The 23,841-nt window shown below is 36.9% G+C and overlaps 1 protein-coding gene across 3 annotated transcripts; it reads right to left on the bottom strand.

Annotated features, from left to right (window-relative positions):
* Positions 1-535: 535 nt before the first annotated feature.
* Positions 536-23,811, bottom strand: LOC106173887 (proteasome adapter and scaffold protein ECM29). Of its 3 annotated transcripts, none has more exons than XM_087001512.1 (48): positions 23,641-23,811; positions 22,978-23,105; positions 22,388-22,504; positions 22,062-22,180; positions 21,640-21,789; positions 21,303-21,468; positions 21,082-21,179; positions 20,876-20,917; positions 20,502-20,580; positions 20,218-20,334; positions 19,740-19,825; positions 19,421-19,499; positions 19,041-19,157; positions 18,594-18,716; positions 18,296-18,399; positions 17,818-17,959; positions 17,563-17,643; positions 17,120-17,315; positions 16,715-16,806; positions 16,437-16,571; positions 16,048-16,210; positions 15,732-15,940; positions 15,074-15,175; positions 14,622-14,735; positions 14,290-14,382; positions 13,834-13,948; positions 13,490-13,604; positions 12,888-13,074; positions 12,475-12,645; positions 12,047-12,232; positions 11,784-11,831; positions 11,490-11,611; positions 10,115-10,343; positions 9,860-9,919; positions 8,246-8,335; positions 6,117-6,183; positions 5,621-5,712; positions 5,338-5,404; positions 4,989-5,120; positions 4,670-4,729; positions 4,118-4,373; positions 3,837-3,897; positions 3,488-3,634; positions 2,836-2,959; positions 2,349-2,454; positions 1,988-2,085; positions 1,577-1,648; positions 536-1,125 (listed from the first exon to the last, which is right to left on the bottom strand). In XM_087001512.1, the coding sequence occupies exons 1-48, from the start codon at positions 23,666-23,668 to the stop codon at positions 989-991; spliced, it is 5,622 nt and encodes a 1,873-aa protein (XP_086857638.1). In that variant the 5' UTR covers positions 23,669-23,811; the 3' UTR covers positions 536-988. The 3 variants fall into 3 exon arrangements, with proteins under 3 accessions (XP_086857638.1, XP_086857637.1, XP_086857639.1); XM_087001511.1 differs by lacking the exon at positions 8,246-8,335 and adding an exon at positions 8,038-8,127; XM_087001513.1 differs by lacking the exon at positions 8,246-8,335 and adding an exon at positions 8,038-8,127 and having other exon boundaries at positions 10,181-10,343.
* Between the last annotated feature and the right edge of the window lie 30 nt (positions 23,812-23,841).

Below are 23,841 nucleotides of genomic sequence, written 5' to 3'. Positions count from 1 at the left end.
AATTTATTTAGTGTATGATGAATACATTTTGGAAGAAAATAGCAGAAATGTAAGGTGATGCGTATTTTCCAAGTAGTGCCTTTCTATCACAGCAGAATCATCGCCCCAGATAGTTTGTGATCTTTATAACAAGCAATCACATTTCAGTCCCTTAAACAGAGTAAATATTAGATTCAAAAGCTAAACAAATATGAACTTTCACGAAATTTGCTAATTAGATCTATACTGAGAGAGGGACCGATTTTTTTCAATTTTCACATACACTGAAAATAATTGATATGTGGACCAAGAGAAATCTATTGTAAAATACAAAAAATGAAAATAACCTTCCATTCGATTTATATTGCAAAATGCTCTTTTTCTTCAATTGAAAAAATTAACATGATATACAAAATCAAATCTACCACATCTTTCATTTTTTGTTTGGTTTTATATTGTCTGGGAGGGAACACTTAAATGAGATCATGAACGGACCACTTCTTTTGTGGAAAACTCACTATCCACAGAAATAGATTTATAGAAAAGAAAATCGGACTTTTTTTGTAAAAAGAAAGAAATAATTTATTATCATTAGTTGTCACAAAGAACATATTATCTCCAGTGAAAACAAGTGATGTTCAGGTAGACGCTCGGGTAAGTTAAGCTGGATAAATTTGAAAGAAACTCCAATACCTCCAGCTAAGGGGAGGTCTGTCTAATCGAGATATTTCACAAACTTCACAGTGAAATATTTAGCATTTTGTGGCCATGCATGCGAGCATCAAGTCCCAATTAAAATGTATGATATTACTCATAAAACCTAAGCTGCTGTTTTAACATTATGTGTCTCATGCAAATGAAAGAAAAAAAGGAATTATTCCGACAGCCTTCAGTACATTTTAGCAGTGACATTCTACCTGTAGCACTGATCTTGTAACAATGAATGCATCTGTTTTACACATAAAGCCTGTCAGGTCAGCATTACAAAGGATTCCATTTGACATAGAATCTATGAAGTTCCAAAGAATTTTCTGATGTCTGATGCTTTGTCTTTCAGTTCTGGTTTAGAATCTTGTGCCATTTTATCCAGACACTGGACTAGTTTGGCCTGGTGGGCTGTGCTTAGAAGAGATAAATGGCCAACAACTGAAAAAAAAATGTCAAAAATAAAGTGGACTTAAAAGTACTACAGCTGAACTCATCTGTTATGTAGCTGACAGTTTTGATTGCTGCACTACATACAAAAGTTTCTCCAGTGAACACATATCTATTGATTAAATTGTAAAGATCTTTAAACAGAAGCCAAGTGCTGAAAGACTTTCGAAAAAGAGTATGACCTTTTTCATGAACTATTTTCATTAATGTAAAATAGTAGTTTTATGACATTAACTTTTCATTAAAATTCTGTTCTTAGTGTTTTTTATGTACGTAGCACTGGGCACATGTTTAGGGTTGGCTTTTTAAGAAATAAACTACCAATATATTGTATGCAGTGACAGTAAATGTGTGTGGTGACACATTAAATATCAAACCAAAGGCATTGGTAAGAAAAAAGCCTCCACTGCCTTCAATACTTTATCAAGTGAACTATACCCACCATGTAATTTCTTAACTATCCTTTCTGTGACATCAAGTGCTTCTGTTCTCACTGTAGAATATTTCATGTTTCCTACAACACAGGAATAAGGCACAGTATTTAAATCTTATGCACTCTCTTTCTTAATATACTTTGTCCTGTTTCAATATCTATATTCTGATTCAAAGGTGTTGTTAGTAATAATAATGTTCTTTATTGAGGACTTAAATGTGTACAAGTTACATTTTACAGGCTCTCTACTCTACTTTTGGTTTTATAACATCTATATAAATACAAAATACATATGGAATGATTACTGGGAAGTAATGAGCAAAATTCATTCCACTCCAATAACAGCTTATACTAACATGCATTCTTTGAATCAAATTTTCATAAGTTCATATGATGATAAAAAACACTGCAGTTCCTCACCTAAGCAGTCCACCAGGGGGTCCACCGTGGGCTGCACCATTAAGGTAAGACTTTCTCTGTGTTCCTCTACCAAACTAGGCTCTTGGAGGATCAGCAATCTAAACCAATAATAAAGTAACTGAGCAAGATATATTCTAGAAGTACATCTTGTATCAAGAACTTAATTTTCCACAAATATTTTCTTAAACAGAAGAAAAAATTAGGATCAAATCTTTTGATCCTTTTAAACTGTGTAAGACAAACATGGAAGGAGCTAAGATGAAGCAGTTTACAGGACAACAAGGTCAATGAGAGCGAGATACAATAGGTGTTGTAGACTGATAATAAAAACCCTGCTGTATGTATATAGCATCCTTCCTACCTGTCTAGGACTTTGGTCATGGTATGAAGAACGGCCACCTGTTGTTTCCAATAGCTATCAGATAATGCCTTCGTCAGCACTGCCCATAACCTGCCTGCATGCACATCTGAAATATGGACACAATGAAGACTTTCGCTTTTCTTTTTTTTCCATTTACTTAATGAAAATAACTGAAAACTTTGCTTAAAGAAATGTACATTTTTATAATCTAATTGTCTTTTATACATATAAAAATCACTGTGAAAGGTACTTTACAAAGCTCTTCTGTGTCAAATCCTTGGTATATATCTTTCTACCAGTGTATATAAGCAGTGTCTTTGTATACTTGATACTACATATATACACATAAGTCTTTCATATGCAAGCAGTGTCTTTGTATAATTAATAATGTATAAGTATATATACACATAAGTGTTTTTTTTATCTCAGTAGTGTCTTTGCGTACTTAATATCATAGAAGTCTATGCCCCAAGTGGCCTTGACCTACCCTGAGTGGCCTTGACCTCCGGCCATGCTTGACCCAGTGCCTCAAAGGCCACCTCTTTGAAGCTCAGCACCAAATCTTTATATTCCCCAACCAGCTCCTCTTCCTCCTCCCCTGATTTAGCATCCTATAGTACAGAAAACAGATAATAAAATGTAACTTATTTGACACTTTGTTTAGTCATGTTCACAAAAAATGTTTTTTCCTACTTGCCTATGGAAATACAAAGCACTTTCCTCATTTGGTGCCAAATCATAAAATAAACAAAACAGGTATTCAACCTAATACATGTGCTGTAGAAATGATCAAAGTTACATATGTCTACCTTGTCAACATGAGGGTACAAGATTTCAGCTAGTTTTTGAAAATGATCAAAGTTAAATCTGTCTACCTTGTCAACATGTGGGTACAAGATTTCAGCTAGTCTTTGAAAATGATCAAAGTTTAATCTGTCTACCTTGTCAACATGTGGGTACAAGATTTCAGCTAGTTTTTAAAAATGATCAAAGTTTAATCTGTCTACCTTGTCAACATGTGGGTACAAGATTTCAGCTAGTTTTTGAAAATGATCAAAGTTTAATCTATCTACCTTGTCAACATGTGGGTACAAGATTTCAGCTAGTCTTTGAAAATGATCAAAGTTTAATCTGTCTACCTTGTCAACATGTGGGTACAGTATGTCAGCTAGTTCTTGGAAACGGTCTGCCTGGTAAGTTTCTAGTACAATTCCCATAGCCTTCACAGCCTCCATTTTGTAAGCAAGATTTTCTTTCTTGCATTCTTTCATCACGAAGTCTAAGATCTGCAATATGCAACAAAAGACTAGCTTTTATATAAAAATATCTACTTGAAACTAAATTATATACAACACAAATATATTAAAAATACTATTTTCTGTACTGAAACAGAAAGGTTTTATGAACACACTAAATGCCTATCTAAAATAATCTTACGATATTAGCAACTAAAGAGGTGTTTGAGGTTTTAAAGGTGAACATCATTACCTGTTCAATTGTTGGTTGTTGTTCTGATCCACCATTTGCTGGGGGATTTTCTATTGATTTTCTTAAAAAGAAAATGCTACCTTTTCAAATAATGATACAACAATTTGCTCAATAATTTAAATACAATGATAAAGATAACAATCAGGAAATATAACCCGTTACGCACGAAACACCAGGACAATTTGCCTGCATGACACATGAACATCGGGGCAATTTATCTACATAAACAATGTACACTGGGACAATTCATCTTTAGAGACATGAACACCAAGACAATTTACCTGCATGAGACACAGACTTCGGAGATTGCTGTGAGTAAAGTTTCCTTCCCTGGCCATGTCCTCCCAGTCAGTCCTGAGAGGAGTGCCCTCAACACCTCCCCTAACTGAGGTGGTCCCAGGGTGCTGCCCAGCTTGGAGGCCAGAGTCTTGATGGCTAGGGCACCTTGCGCCTTCCTGTGCCAGGACTGAGATTGCAGGAACACCTGGCAGAGAGCCACCAGCTCCTTCAGGTACAGTCTGATCCCAGCCTCTGTACCTGGAGGGAGAGTTGGGTGTGCTGTGAGTTGTCTGCTGTCATTGTGTAAATGGTATGACTATTTGTACAAACACACTGTTCTGTATTGTGTCATGCAACATGTCATACATGATACTTGGTGTGGCATGCAAATTGCAAACATGACCAGTGCTCACTTTCGTATACAAGTGTGATTATTTCACTCAAATATATAAAAATAAAAATATTTCATTAAAACGTCTTATTTTACAAACTGATCATGATATATTTCATTTTTATTAGCTTTACATAATTATAAGCTTTATTAAAATATTAACCTGGTGTTCCTTCAGTCCAAACTTCCTCCCACACATTTTCTGGTTCTTCTTGCTGGTTTTCTGTGAAACAGGTAATTCCAGAATTATTAATAATTTTAACTTGTTACAACTTGCAGACAATATAATAGGTATATGTTAAACAGAGATTGGTTCAAACACAATGAAGAAATCAACTGTTTAGAAAAGATTTTTCTTAAAAGAAATACACATTTTTAAATAAATTTCCATCTTAGATATTAACATCTCTTGAAACATTCACCCTTAAATTTCTAAATAAGCATTTTATTCAAGTAAAAACAAAAGCTCAGTCTCTACACACCCCTCTTCCTTTTGTCATGCATAGCCAAGAAGGCCATGGGTAACGCCTCGGCTGCATGCCGCTTGAGAACATCTGGTGCATGATGGGTAATAGCCTGGAGAGTGAGGCCGCAGGACGACTTGGTGCTCTCATCTGATATATAGTATAACCATAGTTAACAACGTGTGGATCAGTTTTATACTGCTTTCATATATTCTAATATTGGATTTTTACTACTTTCATATATTTATGATTCTAATACGATAAGATATAAATGAGCTCTTTGATGTTTCTACACAAATCAAAGCATCTGAAAAGAGAACCCTACACATTAGCCTATAAATTATAATGCTAAAACCATAGGTCTTACCTTCTTTGTCCATGTACCATGTTTTCAATTTCTGAATAAGTTTCTCCACACTACTGTCTTTGGAAACCTAAAAGGGTGTTAATTTCAGTAATTATTGATTCCTGATTACGTGCAAATGAGAAAATTTCAAACCTGTTGATGATTAAATATCAAAATGTAAAAGTTAACATCTTGGTAAATTCTTCTTATTTATTTAAGTATCATTTCTGAAGCATATCCACATATTATATAAGAAATTCATGGAAAAGCTGGCAAATATCCATCAATTAGATTCCCCTCTTACCTTTACCAGATAACCTAGTGCAGTGGCATAAACCTTCCTTATAGTAGCACTTTTATCATGGAGACCATTCAACAATGAACTCATCAATTTTCCTAGAAAAAACAAAACATGTAAACAAATCATACAACATTTATGACAATCTTGGAAAAAGGTGGCTAGAATATAATTGTATTGATAAAGAAATCTCACTGTTTATCATGAATTTGATCCTCTTACCTGCATACTGTTTCAGATCTTGAGGACACTGTTAAGTCAGGGAGATCACAATGTTATTTGATCCTCTTACCTGCATACTGTTTCAGATCTTGAGGACACTGGTAAGTCAGGGAGATCACAATGTTATTTGATCATCTTACCTGCATACTGTTTCAGATCTTGAGGACACTGGTAAGTCAAGGAGATCACAATGTTATTTGATCCTCTTACCTGCATACTGTTTCAGATCTTGAGGACACTGGTAAGTCAGGGAGATCACAATGTTATTTGATCATCTTACCTGCATACTGTTTCAGATCTTGAGGACACTGGTAAGTCAAGGAGATCACAATGTTAGCACAGCCAGCCTGGGAGGAAATTAAGTTTATGAAATATTTTGATTGGTGCAATATTGAATAAATTTAGTACAAACTAAAGATAAATACTGAATATATAGAACTACAAAACTCACCAAGCTATTCTTAGTGCTACAGCCTTTTTTTATTTTCTTGAAATTTCACCTTGTTTATTTGAACCTTAAAAACAAATTTAGTACACATCTGTACCAAACCATTAAATTGCAATCAATAATAATTGGTACACAATAGATTTATTTACACTCAGAGTCAGGTTTATAGCATACCATACTAAAATACATAACTTGTAGAAGAGCACAAATTCACATTTAGCATAAATGGTGTAATTCATTTCGATAATACTAAAACATGGTATGAGACTGGTAGATTTAAATGGGACACATCCTAATACAAAGTACACTACGTGTAGCCAAATATCAGGGGCAGATGGAGGCTGTCTTCTGGGTTGTCACAGAGATGGACAGAATTTTAAAGTTTACATTAACAGGCATCTAACATTTTCTGTCGGAAGACGGTCAAAAATGGAGGATGGATCAACAAAGAAAATTTGGAGGACTGTCAGAAAATATCTCTGGGTCTGCCCCTGAAATATGTTACCTTTGTCCCCAATCCTACACCACTCCTGATCAGATCTGTTAGTTTAGGTACCAGTTCTGGGAGTACACTGTCATCTACATACTGTATACACTGAAATATGTTACCTTTGTCCCCAATCCTACACCACTCCTGATCAGATCTGTTAGTTTAGGTACCAGTTCTGGGAGTACACTGTCATCTACATACTGTATACACTGAAATATGTTACCTTTGTCCCCAATCCTACACCACTCCTGATCAGATCTGTTAGTTTAGGTACCAGTTCTGGGAGTACACTGTCATCTACATACTGTATACACTGAAATATGTTACCTTTGTCCCCAATCCTACACCACTCCTGATCAGATCTGTTAATTTAGGTACCAGTTCTGGGAGTACACTGTCATCTACATACTGTATACACTGAAATATGTTACCTTTGTCCCCAATCCTACACCACTCCTGATCAGATCTGTTAGTTTAGGTACCAGTTCTGGGAGTACACTGTCATCTACATACTGTATACACTGAAATATGTTACCTTTGTCCCCAATCCTACACCACTCCTGATCAGATCTGTTAGTTTAGGCACCAGTTCTGGGAGTACACTGTCATCTACATACTGTATACACTGAAATATGTTACCTTTGTCCCCAATCCTACACCACTCCTGATCAGATCTGTTAGTTTAGGTACCAGTTCTGGGAGTACACTGTCATCTACATACTGTATACACTGAAATATGTTACCTTTGTCCCCAATCCTACACCACTCCTGATCAGATCTGTTAGTTTAGGCACCAGTTCTGGGAGTACACTGCCATCTACATACTGTATACACTGAAATATGTTACCTTTGTCCCCAATCCTACACCACTCCTGATCAGATCTGTTAGTTTAGGTACCAGTTCTGGGAGTACACTGTCATCTACATACTGTATACACTGAAATATGTTACCTTTGTCCCCAATCCTACACCACTCCTGATCAGATCTGTTAGTTTAGGCACCAGTTCTGGGAGTACACTGCCATCTACATACTGTATACACTGAAATATGTTACCTTTGTCCCCAATCCTACACCACTCCTGATCAGATCTGTTAGTTTAGGCACCAGTTCTGGGAGTACACTGCCATCTACATACTGTATACACTGAAATATGTTACCTTTGTCCCCAATCCTACACCACTCCTGATCAGATCTGTTAGTTTAGGTACCAGTTCTGGGAGTACACTGTCATCTACATACTGTATACACTGAAATATGTTACCTTTGTCCCCAATCCTACACCACTCCTGATCAGATCTGTTAGTTTAGGTACCAGTTCTGGGAGTACACTGCCATCTACATACTGTATACACTGAAATAAGTTACCTTTGTCCCCAATCCTACACCACTCCTGATCAGATCTGTTAGTTTAGGTACCAGTTCTGGGAGTACACTGCCATCTACATACTGTATACACTGATATATGTTACCTTTGTCCCCAATCCTACACCACTCCTGATCAGATCTGTTAGTTTAGGCACCAGTTCTGGGAGTACACTGCCATCTACATACTGTATACACTGAAATATGTTACCTTTGTCCCCAATCCTACACCACTCCTGATCAGATCTGTTAGTTTAGGTACCAGTTCTGGGAGTACACTGCCATCTACATACTGTATACACTGAAATATGTTACCTTTGTCCCCAATCCTACACCACTCCTGATCAGATCTGTTAGTTTAGGTACCAGTTCTGGGAGTACACTGTCATCTACATACTGTATACACTGAAATATGTTACCTTTGTCCCCAATCCTACACCACTCCTGATCAGATCTGTTAGTTTAGGCACCAGTTCTGGGAGTACACTGCCATCTACATACTGTATACACTGAAATATGTTACCTTTGTCCCCAATCCTACACCACTCCTGATCAGATCTGTTAGTTTAGGTACCAGTTCTGGGAGTACACTGCCATCTACATACTGTATACACTGAAATAAGTTACCTTTGTCCCCAATCCTACACCACTCCTGATCAGATCTGTTAGTTTAGGCACCAGTTCTGGGAGTACACTGTCATCTACATACTGTATACACTGAAATATGTTACCTTTGTCCCCAATCCTACACCACTCCTGATCAGATCTGTTAGTTTAGGTACCAGTTCTGGGAGTACACTGTCATCTACATACTGTATACACTGAAATATGTTACCTTTGTCCCCAATCCTACACCACTCCTGATCAGATCTGCTAGTTTAGGCACCAGTTCTGGGAGTACACTGTCATCTACATACTGTATACACTGAAATATGTTACCTTTGTCCCCAATCCTACACCACTCCTGATCAGATCTGTTAGTTAAGGCAACAGTTCTGGGAGTACACTGTCATCTACATACTGTATACACTGAAATATGTTACCTTTGTCCCCAATCCTACACCACTCCTGATCAGATCTGTTAGTTTAGGTACCAGTTCTGGGAGTACACTGTCATCTACATACTGTATACACTGAAATATGTTACCTTTGTCCCCAATCCTACACCACTCCTGATCAGATCTGTTAGTTTAGGCACCAGTTCTGGGAGTACACTGCCATCTACATACTGTATACACTGAAATACACAATGTATATGTTAACATTCACTAAGGTTAGCTATATAATAATAATAATAATAATAATAATAATAATAATAATAATAATAATAATTTATTCTGAGAATGCAAATAAAATATACATCAATATATTGGTTTCTGTCATATCCCTTCAGTGAAAAATAAAAATTTAACTGTGAAATAAATAAAAATAAATAAATAAATTCAATTAACAAGTCTAAAATAAAAGATACAATCAAATTAAAATTGGGAATCAAAACAAGAAACAGCTGAGGGGTAAAAGCTTTTTAAAAATCTCTCACTGCATTATAAAATTTGTCGATTATATGTGAAATAAATCTATGATCTGGATAGCACATACTATAGGGATTTCAATGTGTTTGTGTGTGAGTGCACGTACATGCATGCGTGTGTATGTGTGTGTGTAATAGTAAGAGAGCTATTTGTTTAAACCAGTAAACAGCCTTCTCTAAGTAAACATACCATATTGACTGTTTCCATCATGGGGGAGGACTTGGAGGCTGCTATTCTTGCACTGTCAAGCTGAAAACACAGGCCAAGATCTTAACTGACTGTAAGGAGGATCATATTTATTGAGATGTTCTCGTTAAAATACTAGCAGAATTTTTGGATTGTACATAATTAAACTGACAGATTTCGATGAAAACTGACATAATGATTCATTACTTCATCAAAAACTTCACTTTGAGCCATATGTTTTGCTAGTTTCCTTATTACCTTCTCCTGGGCCATCTGGTTGGCTCCTATTCTCAGACTGAGGTAGTTAAGTATTAGTTTCCTTACCTTCTCCTGGGCCATCTGGTTGGCTCCTATCCTGAGACTGAGGTAATTGAGAACCTGTGGCTCCAGTCCACTGACAGACTCCAGGAGGTTGTACACTAGGAGTGGAATGTGAGGCTTCAGCAGGGCACCTGCATTCTTACTGATCTTCACTATGGTAGAGATACTGGAAATGTATTTATGAAATGTACTTATGGTAAGAGGATTGATATGACAGGGGCGTAACCAGGCATACGCACATATGCACTGTGCGTACAATGTTTTAAGCCAACCTTGATATATTTAACCATAAAATCAGTGTATTTTTTCACGGAATATAATCGTACATGGGAATTTTCAAAACCTGTGCGTACAATTTTAAAAGGCCTGGTTACGCCCCTGTATGATTACATCAATTACAATATTAAACATGAATCCCCCAGGTTAACCCGATCTCTCTCTCTCTCTCCTTCCTCCTCCTCCTCCACTCCCAATCCCCTTCTCCCACTTCCCTGACGTCCTGTATTTGGCTCTTCAGCCCATGCTGTAGGAAAACTTCTCTCCCCCACACTCTCCCTTCCCAGGTTAAAAAAAACCCTCTGAACCAGATTTTATTGCAGTTCTTGACAAATCTAAGGAGTCATCATAATGGAATTAAACAATGCGGAATTCCACATTTCCATGGAAAAAGCTCATGTCTGCCCACTCCCCAGTCCATGCAGTAGGTTAACCTGATACCTCCCTCTACACCTCCCCCCCACTCACCCCACTGCCCTGACTTCCTGGACTTGGCTCCCCAGCCCATGTTGTAGATTTACTTGATATCTTGATATCTCCCCCACTCACCCCACTGCCCTGACAACCTGGACTTGGCTCCCCAGCCCATGTTGTAGATTTACTTGATATCTTGATATCTCCCCCACTCACCCCACTGCCCTGACATCCTGGACTTGGCTCCCCAGCCCATGTTGTAGGTTAAACTGATATCTACCTCCCACCCCCCACTCACCCCACTGCCCTGACATCCTGTACTTGGCTCCCCAGCCCATGTTGTAGATTTACTTGATATCTTGATATCTCCCCCACTCACCCCACTGCCCTGATGTCCTGGACTTGGCTTCCCAGCCCATGTTGTAGATTTACTTGATATCATGATATCTCCCCCACTCACCCCACTGCCCTGACATCCTGGACTTGGCTCCCCAGCCCATGTTGTAGATTTACTTGATATCTTGATATCTCCCCCACTCACCCCACTGCCCTGATGTCCTGGACTTGGCTCCCCAGCCCATGTTGTAGATTTACTTGATATCTTGATATCTCCCCCACTCACCCCACTGCCCTGACATCCTGGACTTGGCTCCCCAGCCCATGTTGTAGTAGACAAGGCAGCACCAGACTAATGGCCTTCTCTCCTATCTTCCCTTGGGATACGTCACAGATCTTGATAGAGGCCTGGAATAGAGTACAGGAAAGTTTGAAATTTTAACAGACTAAGTGTATTCATCATATGGAACATAATACGTTTTTCAAATTGTCAATTAGATAAATATAATCTATATATTCATCTGTAAGAACTAAATTGACAGATGCAGATTCCATAGTAGACATGTTCAGCATTTCTTACCTTGCTTAAGGTTCTGCATGCAATGGCAGCTGCATTTCGTACAGATTCCTAAAATGCAATAATAGTTCTATATAGAGTTTTTACAATTTCTCCAGATGATATAACCTTTACCCTCACAGGAATACATCCTTTACTGTGCTTGATTTAATGACAGAAAAAATCACCCAATTTGAATCTCATCATGAATTTGCTCATAAAGAGCATTAATCATCTGTTGTACTATTATTACACCAAAGAAGAGCAAACTTTGCAAAGATATTCACCTTAATATCATCCAGCACTCTGAGGCAGTTCTCCCACAGTACAGGGAGTTTGTCCACCATGTCGTCTATTTGTCTACCCCTGAACAGGTCATTAAGGGCCATACAACTGGACTCACGCACTCTCCACTGGGCACTGGTCAAGTTCTTGATTAGGTCCTCAAGGATATCTTGGACATACATATCAACCTGTATTCAAAAAGATGACTTCATAACATTTCATGTTCAACCCTGAACATCAGAGCAAAAAGTCTGTAAGTTCTTTATCACTTTATCGTTCTAGTTGAATCATTCCATTTAAATTCAGACAACAGACTTACTTGTCAAATACGTGAATTACTCTTACTGGTTTAATGAACTTCTCTACTGAAATCAAACTCTCATACCAAACCACACATGCCACAATGACAATGTAAGCAATATAAACTCACCGTCTTCTTATTATCAGACACCAGAGACTGCCATATACTAGTCATTGCCAGCTGGATCTTAGGGTTGGGATCAAATTGATATCTGTACAACTTGGGGACAATCTTTGGCAGGTATGGCGCCAGCTGTTCTCCAGCTTGAGAAAATATACTGGTGAACCCAAAAGCTGCACCCTGGAAGGTAGAAATATAAACACTGTTTGAATAAATCCATTTATGTCTCCATCACAGTGGTAATCTTTTCCATTTATATTGATGTTTTGATTAAAAATCACTTATAAAGATGTTTTTATCCAAGCAAACAGAACTCTACAGTGGTTAATGTATTTGATAATAACAATCACCTGATATCCAAAAATGTCCAAATCTTTAAATAGTATTCATAATATGAGCTAATGGCAGACAGGTGCTCTCACCTTCTTAGAGTTCCACATGGCATTGTGATTAGCCAGGTGTAAGAACTTATAGATCAGGTCTGGCTGGTTAAGATCATTGGCAATAGAGCAGAGCTCCCTGTAGGTGGATAGACTCTGCCCATCTGGTGTCTTCCCCAGGGCTCCCTCCTCAAACACCTGGGTATCACTGGTCACCTGCTGCTGGGGCCTAGGTTGATGTGGAGACCAGAGATTATGTCATCATGGAGACCAGGCAATATGTCACCATGGAGACCAGATATTATGCCACATCAAAGGGGACAATATCTCTTTATTATAAATCTAATGCATAAAGGGTAATCACATCTAGCAATAAGATTTAGTGTATTTTAATACAATTAATTAAAATTGACTTAAAACTGCTAAACCACTGACTGACCTAAAGATTTGTATTTCAGATTAAAAAACATTAACCTTATAAAACTGAATGTCTACACCCACGTCTCTTTGTGCAGCACCTGTGGTGATATAGCATGTAAAAAACACACATGATGATCTAGGCTCATCCTAGCATAGAAATGTTTTGCCAATTACCAAAATTATTCTTCTCTGGCTTTAGTTATGTAACCTCCCTGGTGGCTTACCTCTTTCCTGTCATGAGTGTCTGCACCAAGTCTGCCACTAGTTCATCTTTCCTCTCTTTGCTGGAGTTCTCATAGACTATACTGAGACCCTTGGAGGCGATGTCCTGGGTGATTTCTAGGCACAAGAAAAAATATTTAATCCCACTGTGAGTAATATTTGATATTATCAAAGTGATAATATCTTCAATGGCTTTACCTACAAGCTGAATTAAACATTAAAATCTATTTGTCATGTTTGTAAGATTGTGTAAAATTGACATCTTGACACTTACAGAAAATGTCAAAGATCTTAAAATTTCCCCATTCTCTTAAATCCAATACCGTGGTGTTTTTCACCATCTTACCATTGTTTTCTGCTAGTAAGCTCATAAATGCTCCCTGTATAGTCTTCATATTCTCCTGTATCACCTTGTGACCACTGCAGCTCTTCACCAGGGACAGCAGCCACACACAGGCAGCCTGCAACACAGCATACACCAATAACTTTGACACTAGGGAACATCTAAGGCCACATTCAGAATAGGGGACTAACTAGTCCGAGGGTCAAATATGGCCAACCCACTTGAATACTTCCCCACGGGATATCTATTCAGTTTTTATTAGCGGATTAGACAGCAAGTTTTTTGTAGTGGGTTGCCATATTTGACCTTCCGACTAGTTAGTCTCCTATTCTGAATGGGGCCTAAGCATTTATCACATAACCCATTGCATTTTACAACTTGAAAAAATATAGCAACAATAAACAATTAAGTGAGTGTCATAGTCAGCATTAATGGGGAAAAGGTCCTTCCTCTGCTTACCTGTCTGATATGTGGGTTATCACTTCTTACATATTTTGTATGTAGTTCCGACAAGAGCCACTCAACTTCATCCTTTCCTGCGTCTGTTAAAGGCTACAAAATATTTCAAACAAAACATATATGAATCTTATTTAGCAGAGATATCTCATTTGCAAGACATGCATGAGTGCTTAAAAATAAAATCAAAAAGTTTTCATTTCTTTCTATTGTAAGAACTAATGCCCATGCTAAAAACAGTACAATGAGGATAATATGTTTTGTTTGATTAAATTAAATGAATTTGAAGAATTCACTATTACAGTTGCGAATCCCATATGTCTGCTGGTTATCACCTTGAAGTCGTCTTCCTGTACAGTCCATGGATCCCTGGCTACTGGGGAGTGACTTCCTAGAGCTGCACACACCAAGGCTTCACCCACAGTCAGGTGTAACTCTATCTGCTTAGGCTGAAATAGACCACAATGGTACTGTTAACACAACTGAACTGAAATATTGCACAATTTTACTAATCAGAACTAAGATATATAAACATACACAGCCAAGTACAGCATCTTAACACCCACATGCAGTGTGTTAACACCTCAGCCTTTAGTTCACCAAAATTACTTTGTATAGAATTATATTGTACTAGTATAAGAACACAACATTTGTTTACCAATGTTTTAACACCTGTATCTCAGGCTAAACTTCATCAAAACTCCTAAGTACAGAGTACAATTTCTACAGTAAAAGAGCAGAACATTTGTAAACCTTGAGCAGCACTTGAGAATATGTCTACTTTTACCTGGGCACAGTCCAGCATCCCCTTCATCACTCTCTGTCTGTGTGGAAACATTGCCTCTCCTACACACACGGTGCCCAGGCAACAGGCTGCCTTCTCTCTTACCTAAATATAACAACATTCTGTATCATTATCACACACAAGGTGCCCAGGCACCAGGCTGCCTTCTCTCTTACCTAAATATATAACAATATTCTGTATCATTATCACACACAAGGTGCCCAGGCACCAGGCTGCCTTCTCTCTTACCTAAATATATAACAATATTCTGTATCATTATCACACACAGGCACCAGGCTACCTTCTCTCTTACCTAAATATTACAACATACTGTATTGTTATCACACACAAGGTGCCCAGGCACCAGGCTGCCTTCTCTCTTACCTAAATATTACAACATACTGTATCATTATCACACACACGGTGCCCAGACACCAGGCTGCCTTCTCTCTTACCTAAATATTACAACATACTGTATTGTTATCACACACAAGGTGCCCAGGCACTCACTGGTCCCAAATTTAAATACAAGCTATCAACTCTAAACCAAGAAAAGGAATAATGTTCCTAAATCAGTTATTTATTTAATTTGCATATCATCATCATTCACAAATTTTAAGATGTATTCAATAATGGTAGTGTTATATTGGATATTCCTCACCTTCATTGGTTCTTTTGTGGCCTGCACTTTGGAAATCAAACAATCTATAATGGAGAGCTTTGTCACAGTTTCATCCTTGACTGCCGAGTCTTCCTCTTTCTCTTTCACCTCACCATCAGCCACTGGGAGACTGCCATTTCTGCCAACTTCACCAATAGCAGTGCAAGCACCCATCACCATGGCAACATCCCTTGAGTCGAGATTCTTGGCTTAAAGAGAAAAATTGCAATTACCTACCAATGTGCACTGTAAGGATCGTTTTTTCTCCCAGGTACATGACAGTATTCCATTTTTTAGTAAATTAAACTGTGAGTACCTATTTGTTCCACAGCTTCTCTGTAGAGTTCAATTCCATTTGCTTTATTGTCCACTTCCATATCTTCTACAGCAATGTCACCATGGTGTCCCTTGGCCTTGTACATCTGGCGGCCAATCAGGAAGCCCAAAGCAAGCATGGAGCCATGTTGGCATTCAAACCCCTACAACAAACACCAATAATAAGGAATGTTTTATCTGAGATTATCTGTGTGTGCACATATATTTTAGACACACCTTCTCATTATCAGAAAGAGAAGACGGTAATAGGCATTTTATAACCAAATAACTTACCTTTAAATATAAGTAATGTTGGTATTTCAAGAAATGATTTCCTAAAAACATACAGTTTAAGTTGCAAAGTAGAAGGCTGCTTGGTTTGTATTATACCTTTGTTTTCATGTTTTGTAAAAGCTCATTGAAGATTTCTGGTATTTTGCTTTCTTCAACTGCTGAAGACACCACAATAGCATACAACTGGGCAGCAAATTCCCTCATGTCTTCTCTGGTGGAATACAGAAAAGTCTGAAATAATATCAAAACAATTGTTACAACGAACTTTAAAGAAGATGATACAAGCTCTGCATTATTTGGCATACTTTTTCAAAATAAGTAAAAATTACTATTTTCTAGCAATATTTTGTTTTCCAGCATGTTTAGTATCTCACCTTGATCCAGGCCATGTTGTCAGTGAAATCTGAGGCCAGTTTGTTGGGAGCCCCGGCCACCACCTCAGTGAGACAGTACATCACAGGAGGACCTGAACACGTGATACAGGTACATTAAGTTTACACAGATAATAGAAATAATACAAAACTACCCTTAATAAATGTAAAGTGCTTTATTTAGCAAATTTTTGTAAAACAGGTTTTAAAGCATAGCGTTTAGAACTTAGGAATTTGGTTATCTTATACTCCCTTCAACAGTTCTGAGCATACTATGAAAAAGTTCCCTGCCGTTGTATTCAGGCACTAAGGTACACAGATTGGCAAATTCAAACATAATGTATTTAGTCTCCCAGTTAAGAATAACTCACTGTTTTCTCAGTTTTGAGCATGCAGCAACTAGATTACCTCCTATGGCTGATAACAACTGTTTCATCAACTTGATGTAGACGTGTACAGGACCATTGTCTCCAGGTTTGTCTATCAGTAGCTGGTGGACCACCCTGGATATAGCAGGAGACTGGCGCTGCATAGCAACGGTGGACTCCACGTCTGGTACCAGCCCAGCACTGTACGCAAGACACATACGCAGGTAGAGCAAAATCTGAAACAAAACAGATCGTGTGCCAAATGAGGTTTTTTTCTATTTAAGTATTGCAGAGAGATATGGAGATGTTTTATGTTACCTTGTATGCACTATAAAAATATAAAAAAGTAGGTAACTAAAGCATTACTGCCTTATGCCATGATTATTTTTTTCAACATTTTGCCATTTCAATAACTCCATCATAATTGCATTAAAAAAGATATTCTTAGTTTTAGACTTGTTACATGCAGTGTTGCTATCTTACCTCTCCAAATGCACTTGGATTGAAGGGAAGAACTTTGTTACCAGTCACATATTTCTGGGAGCTTTTAATTCTTTGGTTTCCCTGAAATTATTATTATACCTTGTCTATCATTTTATACATTTAAGGTTAATCTAGCATCCACCTACATAAATTATTTTCTTCTAAATAAAGTACTTATATAATATTACTTTAAACAACAACATTAAACTAGACATATCATAGTTTTTATGTAAGACTCAACCGTTTTCTTCCTACCTTTTCATAAATATACAGCACTAGTTCAGAGAAGTCTGGCATAAGAGGCAAGTCCTCCTTCCCTGCTTCTAATTTCTGTCTTTTCTCTGGGCTGGCCACATTACGAAGTGCCTTGGTCGCCTCAGCATAAATATCCTCTTTACTAAAATCATTGCATGGAATCAAACATTTTTTTCAAAAACTACATCTGTGTAAAGTATTTATTGAGTCATGTAAAAAGCAGTATTATGAATTTAGAAATATTAAACAACTATAAACTGAATAACAGCATTATCAAAATTTCTTGGAAAGACAATGATCACTAATAGCAATGTAAAATGTTCTTTAAAGAAATGAAATTTTTTTAATCAATCAACATATCATTCTTCACATCTCAACAGGGCAATTTACAACCTATCTCAATGGGATATAAACTTGCAGGTATGCAGATTAAAAAGTTTATAAACAAATCATTAATGGTGCTTAATATGAAACCTACACATCCCCACAGGCCAGCAGAAGGACATATCTGGAAGGAATATGATCTGGTGGGTAGACAGTTTTAGCATACTGCACTGCCATCATTCTTGCTTGGTGTTCATCCTACATTAAAAAAAAAGAAAGAAAGGAAGAAATAGAATAAGAAAGTGATAAATATCATTTACATCATGTCTTTTAAAATACACAATGTCATATTATGTACTATCAAGCAAATGATATAACATGAAGTGGTTCTTCCATACAGGAATCCAGTACACTGATACAACTATAAGTTTTTCAGACATTCATTTTCTTACCTTTTCCACATTTTGCATGATGAGAGCTTCCATGATCTTCAAGTTGGGTCCTTCCATTCCTTTGAATGCCTCAGACATCATGGACAAGCTTGCCTGAATGGCTAGCTTAGTTTCTGAGTCCTCCTGAAATCCAATTAATTTATATCTCTGGGTATTCTCAGAGATATAAATCCAATTAATTTATATCTCTGAGAATACCCAGCTTAGTTTCCTAGTCCTCCCACAATCAAATTAATACACGTCACTGCAGGTACCTCCCAGGATGCATCAGTCATCATGGCAGAATCCCCTGTCCTGTACAGCCAACTGTTTCCAGTGAACAATCCCATATAGATAATGACCAAACATGACATATTAAGAGAAGTGTGACATTTAAATCGTCTTTTATGAATAATCACCTTTACACTACTCTAGATCTGCCATTGACTACCCCTCACATAAACCTACCTTACACATGGCATCAAAGAATTTCTGCACCAGAGCGATGTCCTTGGTGACCAGCTGAGGAAGTCTCCTGGCAATCTTTCCTATAGCAAGGTAAGCCTGGCCACGGAGACTTGCATCCTGGTTAATTGAAATACCAGTGAATATAGCTTAGAGTTGACTTCCAAGTCAGTAATACAGATACAGGAAGCAACACAGATATACTGAGCAAATTTGGACATTTTTTTAAAATGTACAATCATCATGAGCAAAGTCAAAGCCATGGGTTATGATATAAAATGCAGTTTTTGATACAGCCTAATAGTCCTGTATAAAAGAAGTCACAATACAAAAGGTTAGATATTAATACGATAATAATAATAAATAATAATAATAATTCTTACCTCTTTGGTTTCATCTATAACTTTTACCATCCCTGACATTATCACAGAGCCAATGGGATTGAACTTGGCATCAGAGCAACTGAAAGTTAATGAACAAAACATCTTTTTTTAAAGTTAACAATCTGATAACTGTGTTTTTATCTGATTATGGGTTGTAACCTAACATTTTACATCTTTTTTTTTATTACATATGCAAATTTTACTAAGTGTAATATTTGGAAAATACATATACAAATATTTACATGTGTTATATTAATTAAGACAAGATAATAATTTTCTTTGTTGTATCATTTAAAACTACCATTCAGAGACAACTTACTTGAGACAAACATGGTGAACAAATTGCACTGCCATGACTTTGAGTTTCTGATTAGTTGTGGAACCAAACAAACAGGCAAATATAACCTGAAAAGAAATACTAACAATGACGCACTGCTTACAAATACCTTCACTATTTTTTATATAAATCACAGCTCACTACATATACATGATCAAAGTTTTCATAGAGCTGCATAAGAAAAGGCACACAAGGCATGGGCGATTCCAAAAATAAGTATTTCTCTAGGCCATGTGAGCGACACAAACATTTGTGAAACATATGCATAACTATTTTATATCAATTTTTAATTACTGTTGATTTCTCTCTACATTAGATGACTACAATAGTATAAAATAGTAAAAATAACAGGGCAAGTCAGAATTACACAAAAATAATATGATGAATGTTAACGTCACTGCCATGATTCAGAGAAGGCGCATTTTTTGTGGAACACACCACATCATTCATCGAGATGTACCTGAATACAGGCTGGAAATTGGTCAGCAGCCTCCCTTGATTTCAACAGCAGTGGAAACACTTTCATTCTGACTCTGGTGGCGGCAGGCTGGCGTCTCTGCTCTGGTTTCACTGTAGCCTGTGAGAGAGAAATCCATGTGTGAGAGGAGTATTTAAAAATCAGTATTTCAGCAAGGTACATAAACAGTAGCATGATAATGGTTTATGACACACTTTGGATAAAGAGCTTAAATGTTTCAAATTATGCAGTCTCCTTCAAGTTATGAAGTTGACTAGATACACTACCTTCCCTTTCATGACCACCGTCCCTCTGAATATATCATACAGTTTGGAGATAATGACAGAGTCGTTCCAGTCAATACTCCTGAAATGTGGAGAGGAAAGTCATGAAAACAAGGGTTTTACTTACTAAACTATCTAATTGTGGTGGTTTAATCTGGATATCTAATGTTTTTATGATGAAGTGTTATAATGAGATTCAATGTAAAAAAGTATCTAGTGCAAAAATGTTCTGCTGAGGTTCTTCCTTGGTGTAAATACTTTTAAGTTTGTGCTCTTCTCGAATAATTTCTGACAATTTTGAATGGTAAAAAATACAACTTTACTATAATTACTTGACAACACTTTAATTATCTTATGAAATACATTACAAACCTTACCCAGTTATTTTTTTCAGTTCCAAATCAGCAGATGTGGCAACACTAAATAAAAAAAGGAAACATTTATCATGAAACACCAGGATTCAACTCGGATAGATATCTATATATTATTTGAAATATAACTGCTTGTGCATATTGGCTGAAAACTATAGTATAAATAAAAATAAATAAAAGTATGTACACAGGATAAGAAGTGAACCACTTACCTGTGCCTTGTATCTGAGGATGCCACTACATAATGGACAACCACTTTGTCCTCTGGTAACAAGTCAGCTCCCAGAAAACTTATAATGCCACATTTTATCTGCAATCAAAACATGAGAAACCTGTACATTTTCAATCATTTTTTTCAATATTTAGCTTATATGTTTCATTTTAATAGAATATAGATAATGCTGCCTATTTGAAAGCAAAAGATTGGCCATACCTTCTCCAGTTCCTCTGCTTTATACGGTGGCTCCCCCATGGCTCTCTTGTAAGCATGCTCACTTAGTCCTGGTGGTGGCCCAGTGCTGCCCTCTGCTGGTGTGTCACTCTGGGTGGCTCCCTGGGGTCTGGTAGACTGACCACTGCTGGGTCTGAGGGGGACTAGGCTGAAATAAGTGGTAAGTTACTTATACATCATATAATGTTTATTTCCTCTTTATCTGTCTTGTAAAATCACAGTGAGCAATGTATGTTGTCACAAAACAAAAAATAAAGAAAATTGCATGTTAAGTTGTGCAATGTCTACATGCACTACATAACTTGAACTATTCACTTACTTGTATGGCAGCAGCAAAACATCCAACATGTAGTCTAGTAAGATCTGGTAGACTTCTGGTTTATCTGACAATGCAAACTTTTCCTTTCTTGCTTCCATGTCAGAAGGCATAGTTATGTGAGCCAGGGCTGGCATCATCAGCTGCATCAGGCTGGGAAGATGAAAATCAAGTGACAATAATAAACGTAAACAATGGCCATTCGATAACATGTCACCACTGTAAAGATAACATGACAAATGACAGATAAAAACAGAAGGCACTGACCATCCTTTAACATTGTTACAATGAGTCCTAAAGTATATGTATTGTTTAAGAGCTAATTTGTTTATCAAAAGTTACCCTTTTGAGGTTTCTATAACCTCAGTTAATAAGTGACTGGCTGTTTTCATCAAAACACAAGTAAAATATCTTATTAATTTTACCTGTCTTGATGAGTTTCTGGTCTCCCTGGCAGACAGTTGACCAACACTGGGATCAGTTCTGCTTGCTTTGTTTTCTCTAGTCTAGGGAAACCCATTTTGATGTATATCATTGTAAAGTTCTGAAATAAATAAATAAATAAATAAATAAATAAATAAATAAATAAATAAATAAATAAATAAATCAAGCAGCATTGTACAAATAGCCGTGTTATATTGTAGTCTGAATTGAAATTATTCTTCTTATGAAAATAATTGTATTCACAAGAGAATATGTATCTGTATTAATTCTGCTACTTAAAACACATCAAACCCTGCTATAGACTCACCAAAACAAAGGGTGTGGTCTCAGAGTCCTGGTACTGTAATAACAAGTCATGCACAGGAAGCTGTACCTGGGGTCTACTCTTTGTTCTTTTGTTGATATGGACCAACAACTCCATTACCTATATATACACACAAACTTTTGTCTCAACATATGAAAACAGGGACAAAATATGAAAGTGTGCAATTTCATTTATTTTTCAATTAAATTAATATATTTTTTTTTGTAAGTAAAAAACTGACCACGGACATAAACTTGAATTAATCCAACATTAAATTGTCATACAGACTATCCCATTCATACATTTAATTTTTTTTTGCAATCCCACAAAACTCCCACAATTAGTTCAAGTAAAATTGTTAAATCTCAGTAGGATTTGGTATAAATAAAAGCAGCTTTAAGTGATGTCAAACACCCCATATATTGCATTTGGCATTTGTTCTTGCTAATGAACCTTATACTTCTCAGGCTTGATGAAAGTTAAATGGTATTTAAACACAGCTGCTATATGATATTTCAGAAAATGTCTTCAGATGACTTAAAGCAGTAATTTCCAAACGGTCTTGTAAAGCCACTATGAGCACAGTTCCTGACCTTTTTCCTGACTCCTTCCTGGCTTGATAGCTTCAGCAGGACAGGCGTGAGGAACTTGCTGAGGGCATTCTCTAGTTGTTCATCTGTCTCTGCTGATCCAATACGTAGAAATACTCGCTCCAGAAGGGCTTAAGTAGAAACATTAGCATTATTAGAATTATACTTGTTACATGAGATGCTATTATATTGTAAAATGCCTACCTACTGCCCTATGGCTCTTACAACATTGGTCACTGCATACTAGCCACAGAAAACTTCACAAAAGCCTAAGGGTGAAATATTTAAGTCTGAAGTTCATGAAACGATATCTAAAACAAGTACTTGGTTTTCAACGAACGTTACTCAAAGTCTCAAAATAAAATGTCTAATTTTAAGTGTGGATATTTTTATAAAATTGTGAAAATGTCTCAGAGTGTATATGTGCCGACAGCATTCACATCCGAATGCATCCCATCCACAACGTACTTTAACTTTCAGTCGCAGTGACTGTGCAAATCAGTAGCCGGTTCCTGAAGACAAATATATTTTGAAGTGGCGCACACCCATATTTATCCTCAAAACACAACCAGATCAAAAGAAACTAAATACACACAGATTTTTCTTTTTGTTTTATTTCACAAGAAGTTCAGTCACGGAAATTCAAACATTTAGAGAAAAACTTACCGAGCTCTTCTTTTTCTTCAGTGCCCATCTTGACTTGAAGTTGTCCACTGACATATGCTTAGTTTCAGTAAATTGAAAAGTATTTTGGCGAAGAGAAAAACATGAATCACGGCATGTGATGAGCATGATAAATATTTCTAAATAATTATAAATGCGCATTTGTCTTCTTATTGTCTTTATAAGGTACTTGTATTGTTGAAA

Source organism: Lingula anatina, chromosome 1 (assembly GCF_051362555.1).
Source record: "Lingula anatina isolate TDL-2025a chromosome 1, LinAna3.0, whole genome shotgun sequence".
Classification (NCBI taxonomy): domain Eukaryota; kingdom Metazoa; phylum Brachiopoda; class Lingulata; order Lingulida; family Lingulidae; genus Lingula; species Lingula anatina.
This window is presented reverse-complemented; position numbering and strand designations above follow the sequence as displayed.